The sequence below is a fragment of the Astatotilapia calliptera genome, chromosome 9 (assembly GCF_900246225.1).
Source record: "Astatotilapia calliptera chromosome 9, fAstCal1.2, whole genome shotgun sequence".
Taxonomy (NCBI): domain Eukaryota; kingdom Metazoa; phylum Chordata; class Actinopteri; order Cichliformes; family Cichlidae; genus Astatotilapia; species Astatotilapia calliptera.
The window spans coordinates 29,605,005-29,624,862 of record NC_039310.1 but is presented as its reverse complement, the minus strand read 5'-3'; the positions used below and the strand labels follow the sequence as shown (position 1 = coordinate 29,624,862).

The window sequence follows — 19,858 nt, the reverse complement described above, 5'->3', positions numbered from 1 at the left end:
AAGAAAAGTTCAAAGCCATCAGGTGCTCAGTTTAGAAAAAATAGAAAAGGGTGATAACAGGGTTCTTGCCATGATAACAGGGTTCTTGCTGATCGGAGCTGGCTTGGCCCTGACTTATCGGAGAAATAAGAGAGCGGAACCAGCTGTTCAAACTCCCCCTAAGCTGACCGCTGGATTTGAAGCGATGGGACGAGGCGCGGCCTCCCACACCGAACGCAGCATGGTTAACACCTTGGAGACGCTTACAGCTGCCGTGAAGACTCAAACTAACACCATTGAGCGTATGATGGGATACATCAGAGAGGGGCCTGCTCACAATAACACCCTTGAGCGAAAGTTGGATAACATCGCGGAACGGCTCACTGCAGCTGTGGGGTCTCAGAACCAAAAGAATGACAACACCACGGAACAGAAGCTTGATACCATCATGGGGAGGCTCGCAGCGCTCCAACGGGAAATCGAGGCCCCAGTGTCAGAGTGCTAAATTCGCTGCTCGCATAAAGGAGAAATCAACAATATTCAACATTTGGACACCACGGCGCCAGCTGCTAGGCCCAAGGCTGGAGCCCACCAAAACAACTCCCTGATAACGACTGTGTGATGACTATTCTTCCCATCCCATGAAGGACACCAGGATCGGCTGGAGGACTGTTTACTTAGCCTGATACAGCGAAGGACACTGTCTCAGCTGAACTATGGACACGCACACACACATACACTTACACTGATAAGCACGCACTCATCCCCCTCCCTTCCAAACGCCTTCGATGCTTGTTCCTGCGGGGGAAGGCAGCGGGTCTGCGTGCCGCGCTGAAATGATAGCATGGTGCAGGACGACTGCTGTGTTCCTTCGAATCACCCCCCACCCCCCTATCCATCCCCTGTGGCTTGTCATGTGCTCTGATGTTGTGATGTGGACATTAATGTGCTCTCTGTGCAGAGGAGTTTTTTTGTTTCCTGTTCTCATGCTGTCCTCCCATAGGTTGCCCAGCGTGTGAAGAGGTCTCTTTTTTTCCTCTTGTACTTTTCCCAATGTTGTGTAATTTTTTCAGTGTTATTCTCTCAACGCTGCCGGTCTCCGACTGTATTCCCTTGTGTTGTCTTGTTGTTGTGTGTGTAAGTCGGGGGGGGTCCTATTCCTCTGTGGGGCAACCTGCATATGGCCAATAAAGCATTCATTCATTCATTCATTCATTCATTCAAAAGAAGAGGAGGAGAAACGAGCAAAAGATACAGGTAAGCAGACGTGTGATTGGATAATGGCAGCTCATCCTGAAACAATCAGAGTCAGAATACTTTATTAATCCCTAAGGAAATAATGTGGGTTACAGTTGCTCCAAGAAGAAATGGTAAAAATAGTAACAGTAACGGACTAAACTCAAAACAATATGTTATGTTACAGATTTTAATATTAATTAGTCAGTGTCAGTTGTTGATTTGTCCTGTTCTCATTGTATGACGAATTATGATGGCTGTTTGGTAGCCGTTTGCATACTATGTATACTCTCTCTCTCTTCATATGTGTGTGTGTGTGTTTTTGGGGAAATTCAGTATGGTTCCGACAACACTTTTATGTTAATATGTTTTATGTGTGTGTGGCGGGGGAAGGGGATTCCAATCAAATTGATTCATGTTTGTGGCTGTAATGTGACAAGATGTGGAAAAGTTCAAGGGGGCCGAATACTTTTGCAAGCCACTGTATAAAATATCCTTGCTCTTATACACAGCGACTTTACCATTTCTGGTTCGGGACCACTGTCTTCTAAAGGCTGGTGAATCTTCTGGTACAAAATGTGGAGAAGTAAATGTGATGCATTCAGCTATGAATGGAGCGGACAATGTACACTCCAATAGTGGATTTAGTGATCAGTGGTCATGACACTTTGCATGCTAATGATTAACAGCCTTCATTATTCATTATGCACAGATGAACAGAATCAACTTCTGGGATTTCCTTACCTGGATGATTGAGCATGCATCAAGATATTACCCACAATTACTTAGGTACATGGGAACAAAGGGACAGCAAGTCAGTTTTATCATAAATGACACACATTTATGACTTGCAATAAAAATATTTTTATTGCAACATAAAAAAAAGAATGTAGGTTTGTCTCTTCATGGAGCAAAACACACTCACATCCTGTAAGAAAACACAGACCACTGAAAACTTTACACATTACCTCGTCCCCCGCGGCATGAGCCTTACTTTTTCAAAGTCAAAGTCAACTTTATTTGTCAATTCTGCCACATGTACAGGACATACAGAGAATAGAAATTTCGTTACTCTCAAACCCTAGATGAAATAGCAAATGAACATTTAAATATAATTTTGGTTCCCTTAGCTGTGTTAGAAGATTCCTCAGTTATATAAAACTTGTACATAGTTCTGAGCTTGGGTGTACTGAGTATGCTTTTGGGGTTCTGTTACCTGTACACTCCGTGTTTTGTGACAATAGAGCCCATTTAAAACACATTTCCTGTGAGTTACAACAGAAGTGGCGCAGCACTGACACTGATAATTACCTCACAATGAACAGCCAAATAAACAGTAACAGGTCTGACAGTTTGACCCAGAAGGTGAACTCTTCTGACATTTTGCTTTTCTTGTGATCAGATGATGGGAGTAATGTTTGCTCTGCATGCTGTTTGTGGACACAGCCAGTGAAGTGTAACTTGCTAAACTTGTGTTGGGATAACTAACTCCATAAGCTAAGATTTTGTAATCGCGGCTCGATCACTTCACAACATTCATGATCTTCTCTTAAACTCTTTTTCTTTCCATCCTGTCTTGCAGCTCTATTGTCATCATCCTTTCCTGAGTATTGCCCTCTCTTTGAAAAAGGAAGAAGGGGCTCAGAATTGATGTAATCCTGCCCCCACCTTCAACCCAAGTTTGTGTGGTAGTCACTGCTACCACACAAACATGTCCTGAACCACGCTCACATACTTCTCTGTCACTTCTGACTTCATCATGCAGTACCACAGTGCCTCTTTTTGCACCCTTTCATGTTTTCACTAGATCTACAAAGACAGTGAAGCTCTGACTTTCTCAGGAAATTAAAGCTGAATTCTGTGAAGCCTGATCTCAAGCTTTTTAAGTTTGACGCAGCATCCAGAAGAACTTTTGTTCAGAACCCCCGTTTCTCCCACTGTGTTCAAATGAACCCTGTCAGGGTAATGTCCCATTGGTCTGCCACTTTTCTCACAGGAGGACACTTTGTGGGTCTTTTGATGGCTCAATAGACTTTTGTAATGGATGAAAGACTTTCCACACTGATCACATACAAATGATTTAACTCGAGAGTGGGTGCGCTGATGTGATTTTAAGCTAGTCATACGAGTAAAAGCCTTTCCACAGTCACCACATACAAATGATTTAACTCGAGAGTGGATGAGCTGATGTGAGTTTAAGCCAGTCATAGACGTAAAAGCCTTTCCACACTGATCACAGCTGAACTGTTTATATCCACTGTGGATGAGCTGATGTGCTTTTAAGTTGCTCTTCTGAGTAAAAGAATTTCCACACTGATCACAGGTGAAAGGTTTAACTTCACTGTGGATGCCCTGATGTCTCTCTAAGTGATCTCTATCCATAAAAGCCTTTCCACACAGATCACAGATAAATGATTTACCTCCAACATGGATCATATAATGTCTCTTTAAGTGACCTTTTCGAGTAAAAGACATCCCACACTGATCACAGCTGAATGGTTTCACACCGGTGTGGAGTAGCTGATGTTTTTTTAAGTTGCATCTTAGACTAAAGGTCTTTCCACATTGATCACAGCTGAATGGCTTCACACCGGTGTGGATCAGCTGATGTCTTTTTAAGGTGCATCTCAGAGTAAAAGACTTTTCACACTGATCACAGTTGAAAGCTTTAAATCCAGTGTGGATGACCTGATGTAATTTTAAGCTCCATCTAAGAGTAAAGGTCTTCCCACATTGATCACAGCTGAATGGTTTCACACCGGTGTGGATCAGCTGATGTGATTTCAAGTGACCTTTCTGAGTAAAAGACTTTCCACACTGATCACAGCTCAAGCTTCTGTCCTCCCCGTTGGCGCGCTTGCGTCTTCTGATCTGCTTCATAGCAGGAAAAGTCTTTTCCACAGGGATCGCCGCTGGCTCATCTTTACTTGCTGGTGCTGGATGTTTTTGGTTGATGTCATCCATGTGCTCAGGTTTGGGCCTGCTTTCACTTCTTTCTCCTGTAATGACAAAGAACCCAAACAGTGACATCAGGTCTATATCTTCAGCTCATCCACAAGTGCCCCCTCTTACCTCACAAAGCCGTCCGTCAAAATATTGTCAGACATAAACCGGTCCGTGGTGCAAAAAAGGTTGGGGACCGCTGGTCTACAGCTTTCTACCCCCCAAGGACACGTAGTCTAATGTCTTTATTTTTCAGGGCCATGTCCACTTAATACTACACTATACGGTTATATGGCATTTTAGTTCATATACAGCATAGAATTGAGGCACTTCAAATATTTTCATCTCAACACCTCCTCCCTGGAGATAAGGAGGAGTCTCACTATCTGCCTAATAGGGGTGGGGGAAAAAATCGATACTGTGTAGCATCGTGATATTTTGTTTGCTAATAATGTATCGATACAGGGACAGCAGGAATCGATATTTTGTTACAAACAATTTTTTCGTGGACTGGAACATGATCTGACTTCATGTTGATCCTTTTTCTGAGCAAGAATCCTGACATTCCTTCACTGTCCAAATGTGTTTAACTTTTTTTTTTGGCAGCAATAAACATGACAGTTTGCTTATTTTAATTTAAGCCATGTTTTATTTTAATTAAGTTTAAAACTTTTTTATTTAATGTAAAATTAGATTTTGTTTTAATTTACTTTCAAATTCTTCAGTTGCTGAAGGGGCTGCATAGTTTTCATAAATTGCTATAATTGTACCAGATGGTTGCATTCAGTTAAGTTGGACTAGACTGTAATACAAACCGTTCAGTTTGTCAACAATAAAACTGAAATGAGAGAAAGACTGAGTGCGAGACTTTGTTATTAGATAAAATGAATATTGATAAAGTTGACCTTTATGTACAGAATCTGAATATCGCAAAATATTTTTAAAAAATTGCAATAATATCGTATCGTGAGTTGTATGGTGATTCCCACCTCTACTGCCTCATGTCTCATGGTGCCTGGGAGTGTCAGTCCAACTCACTCACAATACCCATCTGTGTGTGGAATAACATATTTGATGTTTTCCTATGTGTAGAACAAAGTCGCACAAAATGTACTATAGATATTACTAAAGTGATATTGTCAAAACATATGATCAACACATAAAATAAAGAAATGTCCATCACAAGAGTTAGCAGCTTACACAAGAACAGAAAGAATATGAAAGAGAAGTGGAAAAGGAAAACAGAGGATTTTTAATGAAGTCATGATCACTCCACAGACATCACCTTCATATGAAGGGAAACAAAGAGTGTAACTCAAATGATAAAACATTAAGGTACTGAGGCAGACAAACAGAGAGGCTAAACAGAAGGCAGAAATCAAACCAAAGTGAGCTAAGAGAGAGAGACCCTGTAGAAAATGATGAAGTTAAGCAACCAGTGTAGTTATAACTGACTTACTCTGGATCTCCTCTCAGACTCAGGAGGGGGCGAGCGGGCCGGCTTTGTAGTTGGAGTCGGACCAGCAGAGACAATGGGCTCACTGACCTCCACTCCCCAAGTCAGTCACCACGAGGACAAGTTCTTTGTTTAGAGATTATTTAATCCAAGCTCACCAACAACATCATTCAGCTGTCCTCGTCAGAACTAATGAAATAAAAGCAGTTAACATTTAGAAACGTCAGTTTACTAAACATAAAAATATTGCTCTATTAGCCTCGCTGACATATTCTGTAAAGATTAAATGACTTAAATCATCACGCTGTTTACAAAAACACATTGTTACCAAACTCAGCGAACAATTGCGCATCCAGAAATAACTGTTTCATGTCGTTTGACATGGAAACTTAAATTTACAAAGACACACTGAACGCACCTTCCTACCAGCTGTAACCTAAAGCTGGGCAGACGCTGTGCGATTTTTTCAGTCGCATTATTCAGCTTCTGCTCGAACTGCACGATTGACTCGCAGGGGTTAGAAGTTCGTAGGTCACGATGCAGAGTCTCACACTATACGGCCCGATGCTCTGATGCGACCCGAGTGCTCACACTGTGCGTCCATAAAATGAAGGTTATAACAGAAATTCTGTCGCTCGCTCTCCCTCTCTGCCTTTCACTCACACAGACACACCACCACCATCAACTTTGCTAAATTGCTAATGAAAAACATGATCAGCTGTGTTTGAGCAGCAATGTAAATCCAACTATTTTCACGGTTGTTGTGTTTGCGCGTGCGCAGTGCGAGAAGCTGCGGTGACACCCTCCCGACCAAGCGATTTATGTTCGGGAGCTGCTCGGAGGTGTTAATCGCTTCTCGTTACCCCCACGTATACTACACGACGCACGATGAAGGCCAAAACCGGGCCGATCGACAAAACGGTCGCACGACTCAAAAACTGGCTCAAAATGGGCCAAAAATCGCACAGTGTGAGCCCAGCATAACAGGAGAACGAACGTTCGTCTTCGCAGCTGCAATACACACCTCACAACACGCCGTTCATCAATTACATTAAACACGAGGCGTCGCCACAATACTTTGATACGGGTTCTTCAACAAGTGCCCTACTTTTAAAACTGTGGCAAGACACAGCAAAGAGCACAGTACGCACACCTCTTCTTCTTCGTCTCCTCCCCTGCTTCTTCTTCTTCTTAAGTTTTATTGGCGGTTTGCAAACAATAAAATGGTGCGTTACTGCCACCAACTGGTATGGAGTGTCGACCCTCAAGCCCTCCTCAAATGTTTACTCTCTTTTAAAAAGTGGAATAGGGCCTGATAACACTCACGTCTTGAGTCCTTTTGCAGTAAATCAATAAGATCCAGTTTAATTTTTATGTTACTGAGGTTTTGGATCAGTTACCTTCTCTCCACCTGATATTTCTGACAGTGTAATCTAACACGTTCTATAGTTCACCCTTCTCTGCAGTGATCACGTTTCCCTGCATCATGTTTCCCTGTCATGAATAGTTTTGTGTTCAAACCAGTATGTCCAAACCTTATTCTAGAAATGACCACCTCCTCGCGCCTACTCCAAACTGTGCTCCTCATTTCTCCTGCTCTCCTTTGAATTTGATTACAAGCATCGTCCCCTCCTTTCTTTATCCATTGTATTTCTCCCTCTTCTGAAACCACTTTGATGTTTAGATATGTATCCTTTATTTTCTATATAACACATTGATTTGTCATTTATTATTCGCTCCGTAATTTTAAAGATAAATGGTAAATGGCCTGTGTTTATATAGCGCTTTACTAGTCCCTAAGGACCCCAAAGCGTTTTACATATCCAGTCATCCACCCATTCACACACTGGTGATGGCAGCTACATTGTAGCCACAGCCACCCTGAGGAGCACTGACAGAGGCGAGGCTGCCGGACACTGGCGCCACCGGGCCCTCTGACCACCACCAGTAGGCAACGGGTGAAGTGTCTTGCCCAAGGACACAACGACCGAGACTGTCCAAGCCGGGGCTCGAACCGGCAACCTTCCGATTACAAGGCGAACTCCCAACTCAGATGTTAAAGCTATGAGACTGTAATTTCCTGGATTTGTATCATCCTTTCCTGGTTCATGTATGGGCACAACCACAACCTCTTTTTTAAAGTGATTTAATAAATCATCCGTATCTTCTATCTGTTTCAGTAAAGCCCTATTCTCTATGATGGCATTACTCTTCCTCTTCACCCTTCTTCACTAATATTGCCTGAACTGTGGATTTTAACAAACGTTTTTGCCAACACATTTGCCTTCTCCTCATTTTTTACTGCTCTTGCCTCTCCATTCCTCAAGATTGGACATCCATACTCCTCGTTTATTCCATCCATCTGACCGTACCAGCTTTATTTATATGGTTTTATGTTAACGTTTATATAGCGCTTTAAAAAGTACTGTATATATACAGGTAGATTTAAACAAATAAACAAATAAACAAAATAAAATAATTTCATTAAAAATGTTTTTAAAGAAAGTTGAGTCAACCCCTTAAAATAGTGCCAAAGGCTTCAGCAAATCAGTATGTTTTCAGATAAGTTTTAAACTCAGAAAGAAAAAAGACCTGCCTAACGTGCAAGGACAGATTATTCCACAACAACGGATGCATCACTAACCCCACAATAAAGTGTGTTACAATATTCCAGCCTAGATGTAACAAAGGCATGTATTGCTGTCTCATAACACTCCTTTGATAAGATGGGCTTTATTTTGGCTAATTGCCTCAAATATAAAAGCTTGATCTTAAGACCTTATCGCCCGATTTGCCACCTCTGAGACTGCATTACAAGTAGAAGAATTTAATCAGCAACCTCAACATTTATATCAATCTTTTGTATTTCCTGGTCACTGACTAATCTAAATGTTTACCAATCAGCAGTACTGCAACACCACTTCTAAACACCCCCTTTGTCATGTTTCTCTACATTCAGCTCTATCTCAGTCATAGGATAGCGGTCTTTACCTACGGTCAGTACCTGCCATGAACAAATACCTGCCAATGAGTCTGACACTATTGTGAGGTCAGTTGCTGATTCTGAACTTGTTCTAACATTCACTCTTGGACAGAGGTGGGTAATGTCGAGATGAAATATTATTTTATATTCATAATCAATATTACTGTTGTATCATTTATGATTTATCATTGTAATCTTTCATTGACACATTTATTGAAACTGGTGAGGTTATATTAAAGTCTGTATTTCACGGGTTGGCATAAGCACATAATCTTTCATTGCAGGTGCAACTGTAATCATGTTATACACATATTGCATAATTAAAGGGTTGAAGCTCGGTCAAGTTAATTAATGGTTTGAAGCTACGGGCAGCGCGATGTCTGGCCGATCAATGGAGCAAAGTTCAGCTATTGAAAGGTTGCCTACATGTTTATCGTATAATTTACTGCATATTACCTGTGTGCATTCAGCAGCCTCCTGCATTGAAGTTTGCCTGGTAACAGAGGACGTAGAGGGGGGTCAGGCGCTAAGGTCACAACACAGACACATAGTCTGCCTGAGGGAACTGATTGCAAAGGCTGTGTACCTGTATACGTGACAGTTTAGTTCTGATTAGTCCAGTGTAAGAGTGTAATGACAGGATGCATCTGTTAGGTGGAGGAACATCGGAAGGAACTGTTCTTTTTGGAATATCTCCTGAGATAGAATTACTGGAACATGCATGTTGTTTTTCATCTGTAGTGACGCATGTCACCATGGTCATCATGTCTATAAGTATCACACCCCAACTATTGTTCGGGGAAGATCGATGCTGTTTGAGTGATCGTGCTCGACTTCCCCCCATATACGTTTCAATAAAATCCTTGTTTTGGCGCACCGTACTGGGACTCTGCAGTCGTTGTCTTTCCTCAAAATACGAATCAGGTAACAGCAGTAACGAGTTACATTTACTCCATTACATTTACTTGAGTAAGTTTTTGAAAAAAATGCACTTTTAAAGTATCTTTTTTGCACGATACTTTTTACTTTTACTTGAGTACATTTGTGAAGAAGAAACGGTACTTTTACTCCGCTACATTTGCAAAATTCGACTCGTTACTTTTTTAAAAAATAATTAGTTTAACACATTAGATAACATGACGTCAGTGGAGTTTCTGGTAACTTTTTTTACCAATGAGATGTGGCCATGCAGTCACATGACCAGTTTGAAGCTGTGGTGGGCAGAGCGGCCCAAGCGTTTCAAAGTAGCGACACATGGAAAGAAGAAACATGAAAACATTGCAGAGTCTACGCTAGAGCTGAAGAGGATGAACAGCATTTTCCTCACATGCAAAGAATGTTTCGTTTAAAAGCAGCACAAAGGAACAGCTATGTCTGCAGTGTCGGTGTCTTCGGTGAGAGCCAAAACAAACCAACTTTTCAGCGTGAAAAAACTCAACTCGTGTAACCTGAGGAAATGGTACGTTTTCTCTAAATATCTTTTTAGCTGTGGCTAGCTGGATGTCAGCAGCTGTGTCGTGCTGGAGCTGCGAGTCATATTTTCGGCACCACGTTGTAGTGAGATAAGTTTGTAGGTGTTTTGTGCAGCTTCGGCTGTCCTTTTAAAAGGGAGATTTTCCTGCCGTTTTCATCAGATTCCACTTCACTGCATTTTCGCAGGAAATGCAACCTTTTCTAGCTTTTATTTAACATTTAATTAACAATATATATTTTTGAATTTAAGCTAGAACAAGACTTGGCATTATTTAAAGGATATGCTTATGTCTGTGACGTTACCCCAAATAAATTGGACTCACGTCTTGAAAGTTGGTCTGCTAAAGGATTACCTACATTTGATAGTCTGATTAAAGATGGGAATTTAATTAGTGTTGATACATTGAAACAAAAATACAATCTGGAAAGACAGGATTCATGCCGATACTTGCAAATAAGGAACTAAAGACGACGATGAGAGTGGCGTCGGACACTAATGTAGATTTGATAGCAACGCTCAAAAAGGCATGTAGTGGCGAAGTCAACAAAAAACACATTTCCTCTTTGTATACATTTTTACAAATAAGATATTATGGGAGAAGGAGGGAGGAGTGTGCATAACACAGGATGAATGGACTCAAATATGGAAACAACAATGGAAATGCACTACCTCACAAAGATGGAGGGAATTTGGATGGAAAATTTTGATTAGGTTCTTTATCACCTCTTACCAAAAGACTCATTATGATGGGAATCCCCCGTATGCTGGAGAAAATATGGACACAGACGAGTACACCTCTGACATTTGCAGGCAGAATTTTAAACCTTGGGTGAAATGGGGTCAATGCAGTTCTTAAGCATGCATGCAAAGGTTCATTAGTCAGCTGTGAGCGAGTTTTCCCATTCATCTTTAAATGCCATATTTTCACTTCAGGAAGTACACAGCCCCACCCCACTAATGACTTGCTGTTGGCCAACACCCTCAACGACTTTTACTGTCGGTTTGATGATCCATCAAGCAGCTTTCACACCTCAATAGAGACACTTTGGTCCATCATCCCCCCACCTTCCCCGCTCCCCCCACAACAGAGCCATCGATGCTATCAAAGACTTCACCCACAGGAGCCCCCTCCTCACTTCACAACCTTGAGGATTTCAAACCACCTTCTCCCACTACAGCCCTTCATATTCATGAAGCAGATGTGAGGACGCAGTTTAACCCCTCTAGACCTACTAAAGAACCGATTCAAGTCAATTCAATTTTTATCTATATAGCGCCAAATCACAACAAAAGTAAAGCTTTCCCTTTTACTAAGTCATATAGTTAGAGCTGGTTCAGGTGACTCTGAACCCTCCCTTATTTATGCTGCAATAGGTGTAGGCTGCCAGGGTTTCCCATGATGTATTGAGTATTTCTTCCTCAGTCATCTTTCTCACTCACTATGTGTTAATAGACCTCTCTGCATTGAATCATACTTGTTATTAATCTCTTGTTCTTTTCCACAGCATGTCTGTTATCCTGTCTTCCTTCTCTCATTCTACCCGGTTGTGGCACATGGCCTCCCCTTCCTGAGCCTGGTTCTGCAAGAGTTCTGCTTTCTTGTCAAAAGGGAGATTTACCCCAAATAAATTGGACTCAAGTCTTAAAAGCTGGTCTGCTGAAGGATTACCTACATTTGATAGGCGGATTAAAGATGGGAATTTAATTAGTGTTGATACATTGAAAAAAAAAAACGATCTGGAAAAGATCGCAGGATTTCTATTGATACTTACAAATAAGACACTATATAAAGATGACAATTACAGTGGTGTCGGACACTAATGTAGATTTGATAGTGTTAAGAGTCAATTATACATAATGTGATCAGTTTTATGAAATGTGCCCTTGTAAGGATAGTTAAGCAAACCTCATGTCTACGTGACTTTTCATATAACAACTTTTAATAATAATAATAATAATAATAATAATAATAATAATAATAATGGATTGGATTTATATAGCGCTTTTCAAGGCACCCAAAGCGCTTTACAATGCCACTATTCATTCACTCTCACATTCACACACTGGTGGAGGCAGCTACAGTGGTGATAAACTTATTTAGCAACTAACAGCTTCCTCTGTTCTGAGAACATACAGATGCAGAAAAGGGGAACCTCAGCTCTGAGTTCTTGGAATAACTTTGTTATCTTTGTACACACGTGTAACCAGCTTGTATAAATAAAGAACGCAGACAGTGACAGAGCACGAATCCGTGAGCGTCTCTCTGCGAGTACGAGCGCTCTGGCTGCCCTCGGGAGTAAAGACAACTGCAGTGTTTGTGTTTTCTAACTCAGGTGTCTCAGCTGAAGAACTGTTGGGAGATTCTTAGAAATTCCCTGACAGATAGCAATGCTCAAAAAGGCATATAGTTCAATTCAATTCAATTTTATTTATATAGCGCCAAATCACAACAAAAGTCGCCTCAAGGTGCTTCAACAATCATATGACCCCGGGGCCTGGCGCCTGTTGCTCGGTCAGGCTTCCTCCGGGGTGCGGGGGGGCCCTCGGGCCTCCGGCCTCTGGGCCTGTGGCTCGGTTCACTCTGGCACAGCTGGCTGCCGGCAGAGCCGGCGGGCACGCCGGTGCAGCCCCCTCTAGCTTCTGCTCGATGGCTACTGGGTGACCCCTCGTCTGGGGATCCTCAGCCCTTCCCATGAGGGTGGCACGGATGCCCTCCAGTGGTCCTCCTTGGGCTCTCGCACTCTGGGGCCTCTGGATGTCTGGGGCCTGGATCTCCTCCATGCCTACTTCATGCCCTGGGGGACAGGGCTATGGCTCTCTACATCCTCTTGCAGACCATTACATGGGGAAACCATTTGAATATAAGCGCGCTGATCCACACAGGTGTGCACATTGGTGTTCACTGTTCATAGACTTAAATCACACCTTTCTTGGCTGCTACGTCAAAGCACATTGTGCGCTGTCTGTCCTGCGTGCTGCACAACAACATTCAATATTTAGTGTTTACTGCTGTTTACACTTAGCTAGATTAATGCGATGCTAGAATAATGTGTTGTGTTTAGTATGTTGCTTTGGTTTTTTTTGCTTGTTTTCTATTCTTTTTCTCTCAACAGGTGATCCAGGAGATTTTTTTTCCCTTTCTCACTGTCCCTCTCCCCTTCTGTTTTTCTTTTCCTTCCTCTTTCTTTCTCCCTTTCCTATCCCTCACTCATGTCTGTCCCGTGTGTAAAATAAAATAAAATAAATAATAAAAACAAAAGTCGATCAAATGGACCAATACGGCAATGCCATGATGACCCATTTGGCAAAGTAAATCCATTGGGTATCCTTGTAGGTCTTCAGACAACAATTCTGACGACTAAAGAACCAAATGGGACAGGAAAAAAAAAAAAAGAAATTCCCTGACAGATAGCAATGCTCAAAAAGGCATATAGTTCAGTTCAATTCAATTTTATTTATATAGCGCCAAATCACAACAAAGGTCGCCTCAAGGTGCTTCAACAATCATATGACCCCCTATGAGCAGCACTTTGGCAACAGCGGGAAGGAAAAACTCCCTTTTAACAGGAAGAAACTTCCGGCAGAACCAGGCTCAGGGAGGGGCGGGGCCATCTGCTGTGACCGGTTGGGGTGAGAGAAGGAAGACAGGATAAAGACATGCTGTGGAAGAGAGACAGAGGTTAATAACAGATATGATTCAATGCAAAGAGGTCTGTTAATACATAGTGAGTGAGAAAGATGACTGAGGAAGAAATACTCAATGCATCATGGGAAACCCCCGGCAGCCTACGTCTATTGCAGCATAACTAAGGGAGGATTCAGGGTCACCTGGTCCAGCCCTAACCATATGCTTTAGCAAAAAGGAAAGTTTTAAGCCTAATCTTAAAAGTAGAGATAGTGTCTGTCTCCCGAATCCAAACTGGAAGCTGGTTCCACAGAAGAGGGGCCTGAAAACTGAAGGCTCTGCCTCCCATTCTACTTTTAAATACTCTAGGAACAACAAGTAGGCCTGCAGAACGAGAGCGAAGTGCTCTAATAGGGTGATATGGTACTACAAGGTCATTAAGATAAGATGGGGCCTGATTATTTGAGACCTTGTATGTGAGGAGCAGGATTTTGAATTCAATTCTGGATTTAACAGGAAGCTAATGAAGGGAAGCCAAAACAGGAGAAATATGCTCTCTCTTTCTAGTCCCTGTCAGGACTCTTGCTGCAGCGTTTTGGATCAGCTGAAGGCTTTTCAGCGAGTTTTTTGGACATCCTGATAATAATGAATTACAGTCGTCCAGCCTGGAAGTAATAAATGCATGAACTAGTTTTTCAGCGTCACTCTGAGACAGGATATTTCTAACTTTAGAGATGTTGCGCAAATGGAAGAAAGCAGTCTTACATATTTGTTTAATAAGTGTGTTGAAGGACATATCCTGGTCAAAAATGACTCCAAGGTTCCTCACAGCGTTACTGGAGGCCAAGGTAATGCCATCCAGAGTAAGAATCTGGTTAGATACCATATTTCTAAGATTTTCAGGGCCGAGTACAATAACCTCAGTTTTATCTGAATTAAGAAGCAGAAAGTTAGCGGCCATCCAGGTCTTTATGTCTTTAAGACATTCCTGCAGTTTAACTAATTGGTGTGTGTTATCTGGCTTCATGGACAGATAGAGCTGGGTGTCATCTGCATAGCAGTGAAAATGTATGCTATGTCTTCTAATGATACTGCCTAAGGGAAGCATGTATAATGTAAACAGAATTAGTCCTAGCACTGAACCCTGTGGAACTCCATAATTGACCTCAGTGTGTGAAGAGGACTCTCCATTTACATGCACAAACTGGAGTCTATTAGATAGATATGATACAAACCACTGCAGCACAGTACCTGTAATACCTACAGCATGTTCTAATCGCTCTAATAGGATATTATGGTCAATAGTATCGAATGCTGCACTGAGGTCTAGCAGGACAAGCACAGAGATGAGTCCACTGTCAGAGGCCATAAGAAGATCATTTGTAGCCTTCACTAAAGCTGTTGAAACCTGACTGAAACTCTTAAAATAAGCCATTCCTCTGCAGATGATCTGTTAGCTGTTTGACAACTACTCTTTCAAAGATTTTTGATATGAAAGGAAGGTTGGAGATTGGCCTATAATTAGCTAAGACTGCTGGATCTACAGATGGCTTTTTGAGTAAAGGTTTAACTACAGCCACCTTGAAGGCCTGTGGTACATAGAGGATTATTAGAGATAGTTTGATCATGTTGAGGCTGTCATTTTTAGCATCTACATCAGGGGTCAGCAACCCTAGGCACGCGTGCCACAGTTTGCACGTGAAGGGTTAAGTGTTGGCACAACCAATGCTGGACTGGCCATCGGGCATTTCCTCGGTGGCCCGGTAACTTTTTTTTCCCCTCTGTACACAAATATTAAAATAAACAATAAAAACAATAGACATTATATACAATGTAAAAGATCAAATGTAAATAATGTAAAAAAAATTAAATAAAATATGTAGATCAACAAAAGGCTTGTTTGAACAGAAAAGATTTTAACTGTTTTTTAAAAGAATCCACAGAGTCAAGCAAACGTAATTGATGTGGTAAACTGTTCTACAGGCTTGGTGCAACTGACTGAAAGGCTGTCCCCTTTTGTCTTCAGTCGTGTACGGGGAACAACTAACAGACTCTGAGTCTGTGAGCGGAGATGACAAGCAGCAGTGTATTTTATAAGAAGCTTGGATAAATAATCTGGGGCCTGGCCATTTAGTGCTCTGTATGTTAAAACAAGAATTTTAAAGCAAATTCTAAACTGTATTGGGAGCCAATGTAAAGAATATAAGATGGGAGTGATGTGAACACGCTTGGTAGAGCGAGTTAGTTGTCTGGCTGCTTCGTTTTGTATTGCCTGGAGGCGACAGAGAGATGATTTATCCAAGCTAGTAAACAGGGAATTACAGTAATCTAAGTGTGATGACACAAATGCAGAGGTGGGACCAAGTCATTGTTTTGCAAGTCTCAAGTAAGTCTCAAGTCTTTATCCTCAAGTCTCAAGTCAAGTCTCAAGTAATGTCAGGCAAGTCAGAGTCGAGTCTCAAGTCACTGGTGTAAAAGTCCGAGTCAAGTCACAAGTCTGAAACTTTGAATTTCAAGTCCTTTCGAGTCTTTAAAAAAAAAAAAAAAAAAAGCATGTTGCAGTTATGCTAAATGTAAACATTAGACCATGTAATTTTAAAATCTGTGTTTTTCTCAACACATGACAAAATAGTGAACTTAGAAAATATACACAAATTGTGAAATTGCACCTCTTTAAAATGCAGCTCAATTAAACCTAGCTCCAAGAATAATTTTCACCGACAGTTCTGAGATAAGCTGCATGTTATTCTTGGATGCGGTTGTAGGACCAGCTTTAAAATCGCATGACAAAAATATCATACATATTAAAAAAAACTGTATCACCAACGTAGCCTGGACAACATTTGCTAGTTAGATGAAGTCAGCTATCTCATCGTAGCATATTTATATGCATATTTATAATCATACGGTTCTTGGAGTGAGTGCATACACTCATGAAGTTTAGTAACTTCCGGTCACTGCAACAAGCCCAGGTACAGTTTACCGCCGGATGGGTGCAGGACCTTGAAATGCACCGTGTAGAAAGTAAAGACCATCGTACACATCATAAGTTTACCAGTCTCACAAATCGTCGTCATAAATACACAATCCTTAACCGTTTATTAATAGGACCTTTGAGCTCAACGGTAATTAATTAGTAGTGGAAATAATTTCTGGTAGCATCACAGAAATGTAGCAGTGACAACAATACTGTATGCTGTAATCGTACTGGGCAATTAGTGATACAAAAAACCTGTTTTATCCTGTGAATAAAAGTATATGTTTTTGTCAATGTACCATAATAACAGAAGCGAAACGCAATATTGTGTCAGGACAATTCACTATTTATGCACAATAAACAAAGGAGCATAGCGCGACAATTTCTGTTCAGCGCCAGACTTGCTTGTAACCTATATCACCAATTATGTTAAGAAAAATGACGCATTAACTACAACAGCAGACTGACCTTCGTGTAAATGCTTGGAGCAGACTAACCTGTGAGCTGGAGTGTTCTGGGACGTTATATTTGCTCTTTGAATGGCTGCGATCCAGGCCACCCGTCGCGTCTTTGTTACTTCGGAAACATGGCTCGAACAATTTCTCTTCAACGACGTAATCCGATAACAACCGATCTCTTTACCCGTCGGCTTCCCGTGGCTGTCATGCGACCGGCTATTGCAGTTAATAATACAACAGCTTCTTGCCATTTTTTTGTGTTTCTTTTTATCGCTGTATAACTGATTTTAATTGAAAGCCTAGTACCGCTTGCCACGAGTTCCCAGAATCCTTTGCGGTTCTACCCGTGAATGACGTCACATTTTCAATCTCTATATAATATGCATGTTAAATTTTATATTTGGGGTAAAATATCAAGTCTTTTCAAGTAAACCGGTTCAAGTCCAATTCAAGTCCCAAGTCATTGGTGTAAAAGTCCAAGTCAAGTCACAAGTCTTAGAACATTTTTTCAAGTCAAGTCTAAAGTCATAAAATTAATGACTCGAGTCTGACTCGAGTCCAAGTCATGTGACTCGAGTCCACACCTCTGCACAAATGCATGAATGAGTTTTTCCAGTTCAGCTGAGGAAACCACATGTCGCAGTTTAGAGATGTTTCTTAAATGATAGAAACAGGAACGACAAAAATATTTTACATGAGAGTCAAGGCCCAAAGAAGAGTCGAATATTACTCCAAGACTGTGAATATTTTACTTGACAGACTGTGTATAAAAGGCCCCAAGAAGAAGAAGAAAGTGTGTACATTATTGAGCCCCGTGGGGAAATTGCTCTCTGCATTTAACCCATTCACTCAGTGAAGCAGTGGGCAGCCATTGGGCGCCCGGGGAGCAGTGTGTAGGGACGGTACCTTGCTCAGGGGTACCTCAGGGTAGCTGTTAAGGGGAATCGAACCCCCGACCTTCCGATCATGGGGCAACCACTCTACCTACTGAGCTATCCCTGCCCAAAGTTCATATAATAGTTTTACTGGTGTTTATAAGTTTATATAAGTTCATGTAATGTTCCATCTTCTGTCAGTTTGGGCCAGCCCACCTTCTAGTGACATCATCCGGTTAGTAAGGTGGGCAGTTTAATGGCGGCTGAGCAGTGTTGGTCCGGAGGGGGTGCACTGATTCCTGGGGCATGTTAGGTGTGCGTAAATGACAAGTAAGTAGTGACCTGTGTCGTATTTGCCTTTGTTGTGTCAGTACTGTAGTATGTTACCATTTAGGAGCTAATGTAGTCCATAGTTGGAGCGGTAGGCCACGCATGCAACGCGTGAGTTCACCCTCATTTCATATGCTAACTTATGTTGTTAGCTTGGCCCCGGTTTAGCTTGTTGACGCATGTACGGTCGCTCGTATGTCCATAATGTCATTCCTGTGTTATCAGACCTTCTCTATATGTTGTATGTGATGCTTGTGATTGTTTACTTTGAAGTAGCGGAGTTTGTAGCGAACAATTAGGTACGTGGATTAATAAAATAGCAAACGTAGTATAACCGGAAGTATGGCGTCCCACTTGCCCTTCACAATAAGAGCATTATAGCGGAATATAATGGGGGACGCTTTTATTTTGTATAACTACCGGAAGTAGTTCACATGTACTGACGGTTGCTTAACCTCGCACTAATGCTATTTAGTTGCATAGTGTGAGCAGTTTGAAGTGTATTATATTTTTCTGATCTTTATATTTGATTATGTTAACTATGTTGTATTATGTTTATATTTGAGTATTTGACTTTTCCATTCTCTTTATTTATTGTTATTTCCCTTGTTTATTTCCTTTGTAGGAAACCACACACACACACACACACCCAGACATACACTTATGTACACCCGCTGTGTTACAGCCCCAGAAATTAAGCGGTGACAATAAAGTGCCTCAAACGGAACCTCAAGCTCTCTCCTTCTTTCGTGCTCTGGGCAATTTGGCCTTAAGTGGTGTTCTGGCCGACACACCGGGGTGACCGTAGTGCTCAAAGACTGAATCAGTGCCACAGCCGTGCCTATCTTTGATATCTCCACTACAGACTGTGCAGTGAGAATTCAGTCAAAGCATTTAACTGAGATGTGAAAAAACTAAGCTGAACTCTACATCTTGTTGTGGTCTCCTGTGGCTTTAGGTGCTGACATGCCTTCCATCTGTTCTCCTGCATTTTCATTTACAACCGTAAAATATCTCCACATGGTGCTCCTCTCTCTCTCTCTCTCTCTCTCTGCAGCCCAAATGCGTCTTCCGAGCGCATCTGAGTCACGTGACCGCACAGTAACAAATCCCAGCAGGGCAAAAAGAAGGGGGCGGAGCAAAGTGAGTCTGCCGCATAAGAAGCGGTGTTTTCACAGACAGAGCTGCTTTTTCATCCAAAGGGAGTAAAGTTCTAAATTTAGAGGAGAGGGACGAACTAAAGCATCGATCATAAACCACTACCAACGTTTGGATCGATATCTGCATCGATCTGCCCACCCTTGTCTCCTGGATCGTAGCTGAGATCAGCGTGAACCACGTGGGTCTCTGCTCCCTGATCTGTTTCCTGTGTTTGGAAAGAGTTGCAGCTTCATCACGGAGTTTCTCTCGGTTTGTGGGCTCATCTAAAGGTAAGCACCGAGCTAACTTTACTGTGAGTTCAGTTCATGTTGAGTTTAGCTCCTGAATGAGGTCTTCTGCTGCTCTCCTCGGTGTCTGTTCA

General features: G+C 41.8%; 2 protein-coding genes across 6 annotated transcripts in view; both read right to left on the bottom strand.

Annotated features, from left to right (window-relative positions):
* The window catches only part of LOC113029466 (gastrula zinc finger protein xLCGF3.1-like), a 73,916-nt gene extending 67,106 nt beyond the window's left edge, over positions 1–6,810 (bottom strand). For 3 of the 4 annotated variants that reach the window (XM_026180342.1, XM_026180341.1, XM_026180343.1), the window contains exon 1: positions 6,639–6,798. The gene's annotated coding sequence lies outside the window, so the exon portion shown is untranslated. Of the gene's footprint in view, positions 1–6,638 lie in introns of all 4 variants that reach the window. The other variant, XM_026180344.1, reaches the window with a different exon arrangement.
* Positions 2,288–19,858, bottom strand: part of LOC113029487 (gastrula zinc finger protein XlCGF8.2DB-like) — a 62,808-nt gene continuing 45,237 nt past the window's right edge. Inside the window, exons 1-3 of one of the 2 annotated variants that reach the window (XM_026180376.1) lie at positions 6,766–6,795; positions 5,618–5,803; positions 2,288–4,214 (exon numbers count right to left, since the gene is read on the bottom strand). In XM_026180376.1, the coding sequence (XP_026036161.1) occupies positions 3,061–4,179 (1,119 nt within the window). In that variant the 5' untranslated portion in view covers positions 4,180–4,214; positions 5,618–5,803; positions 6,766–6,795 and the 3' untranslated portion in view covers positions 2,288–3,060. Of the gene's footprint in view, positions 4,215–5,617; positions 5,804–6,765; positions 6,796–19,858 lie in introns of those variants that run through there. The other variant, XM_026180375.1, reaches the window with a different exon arrangement.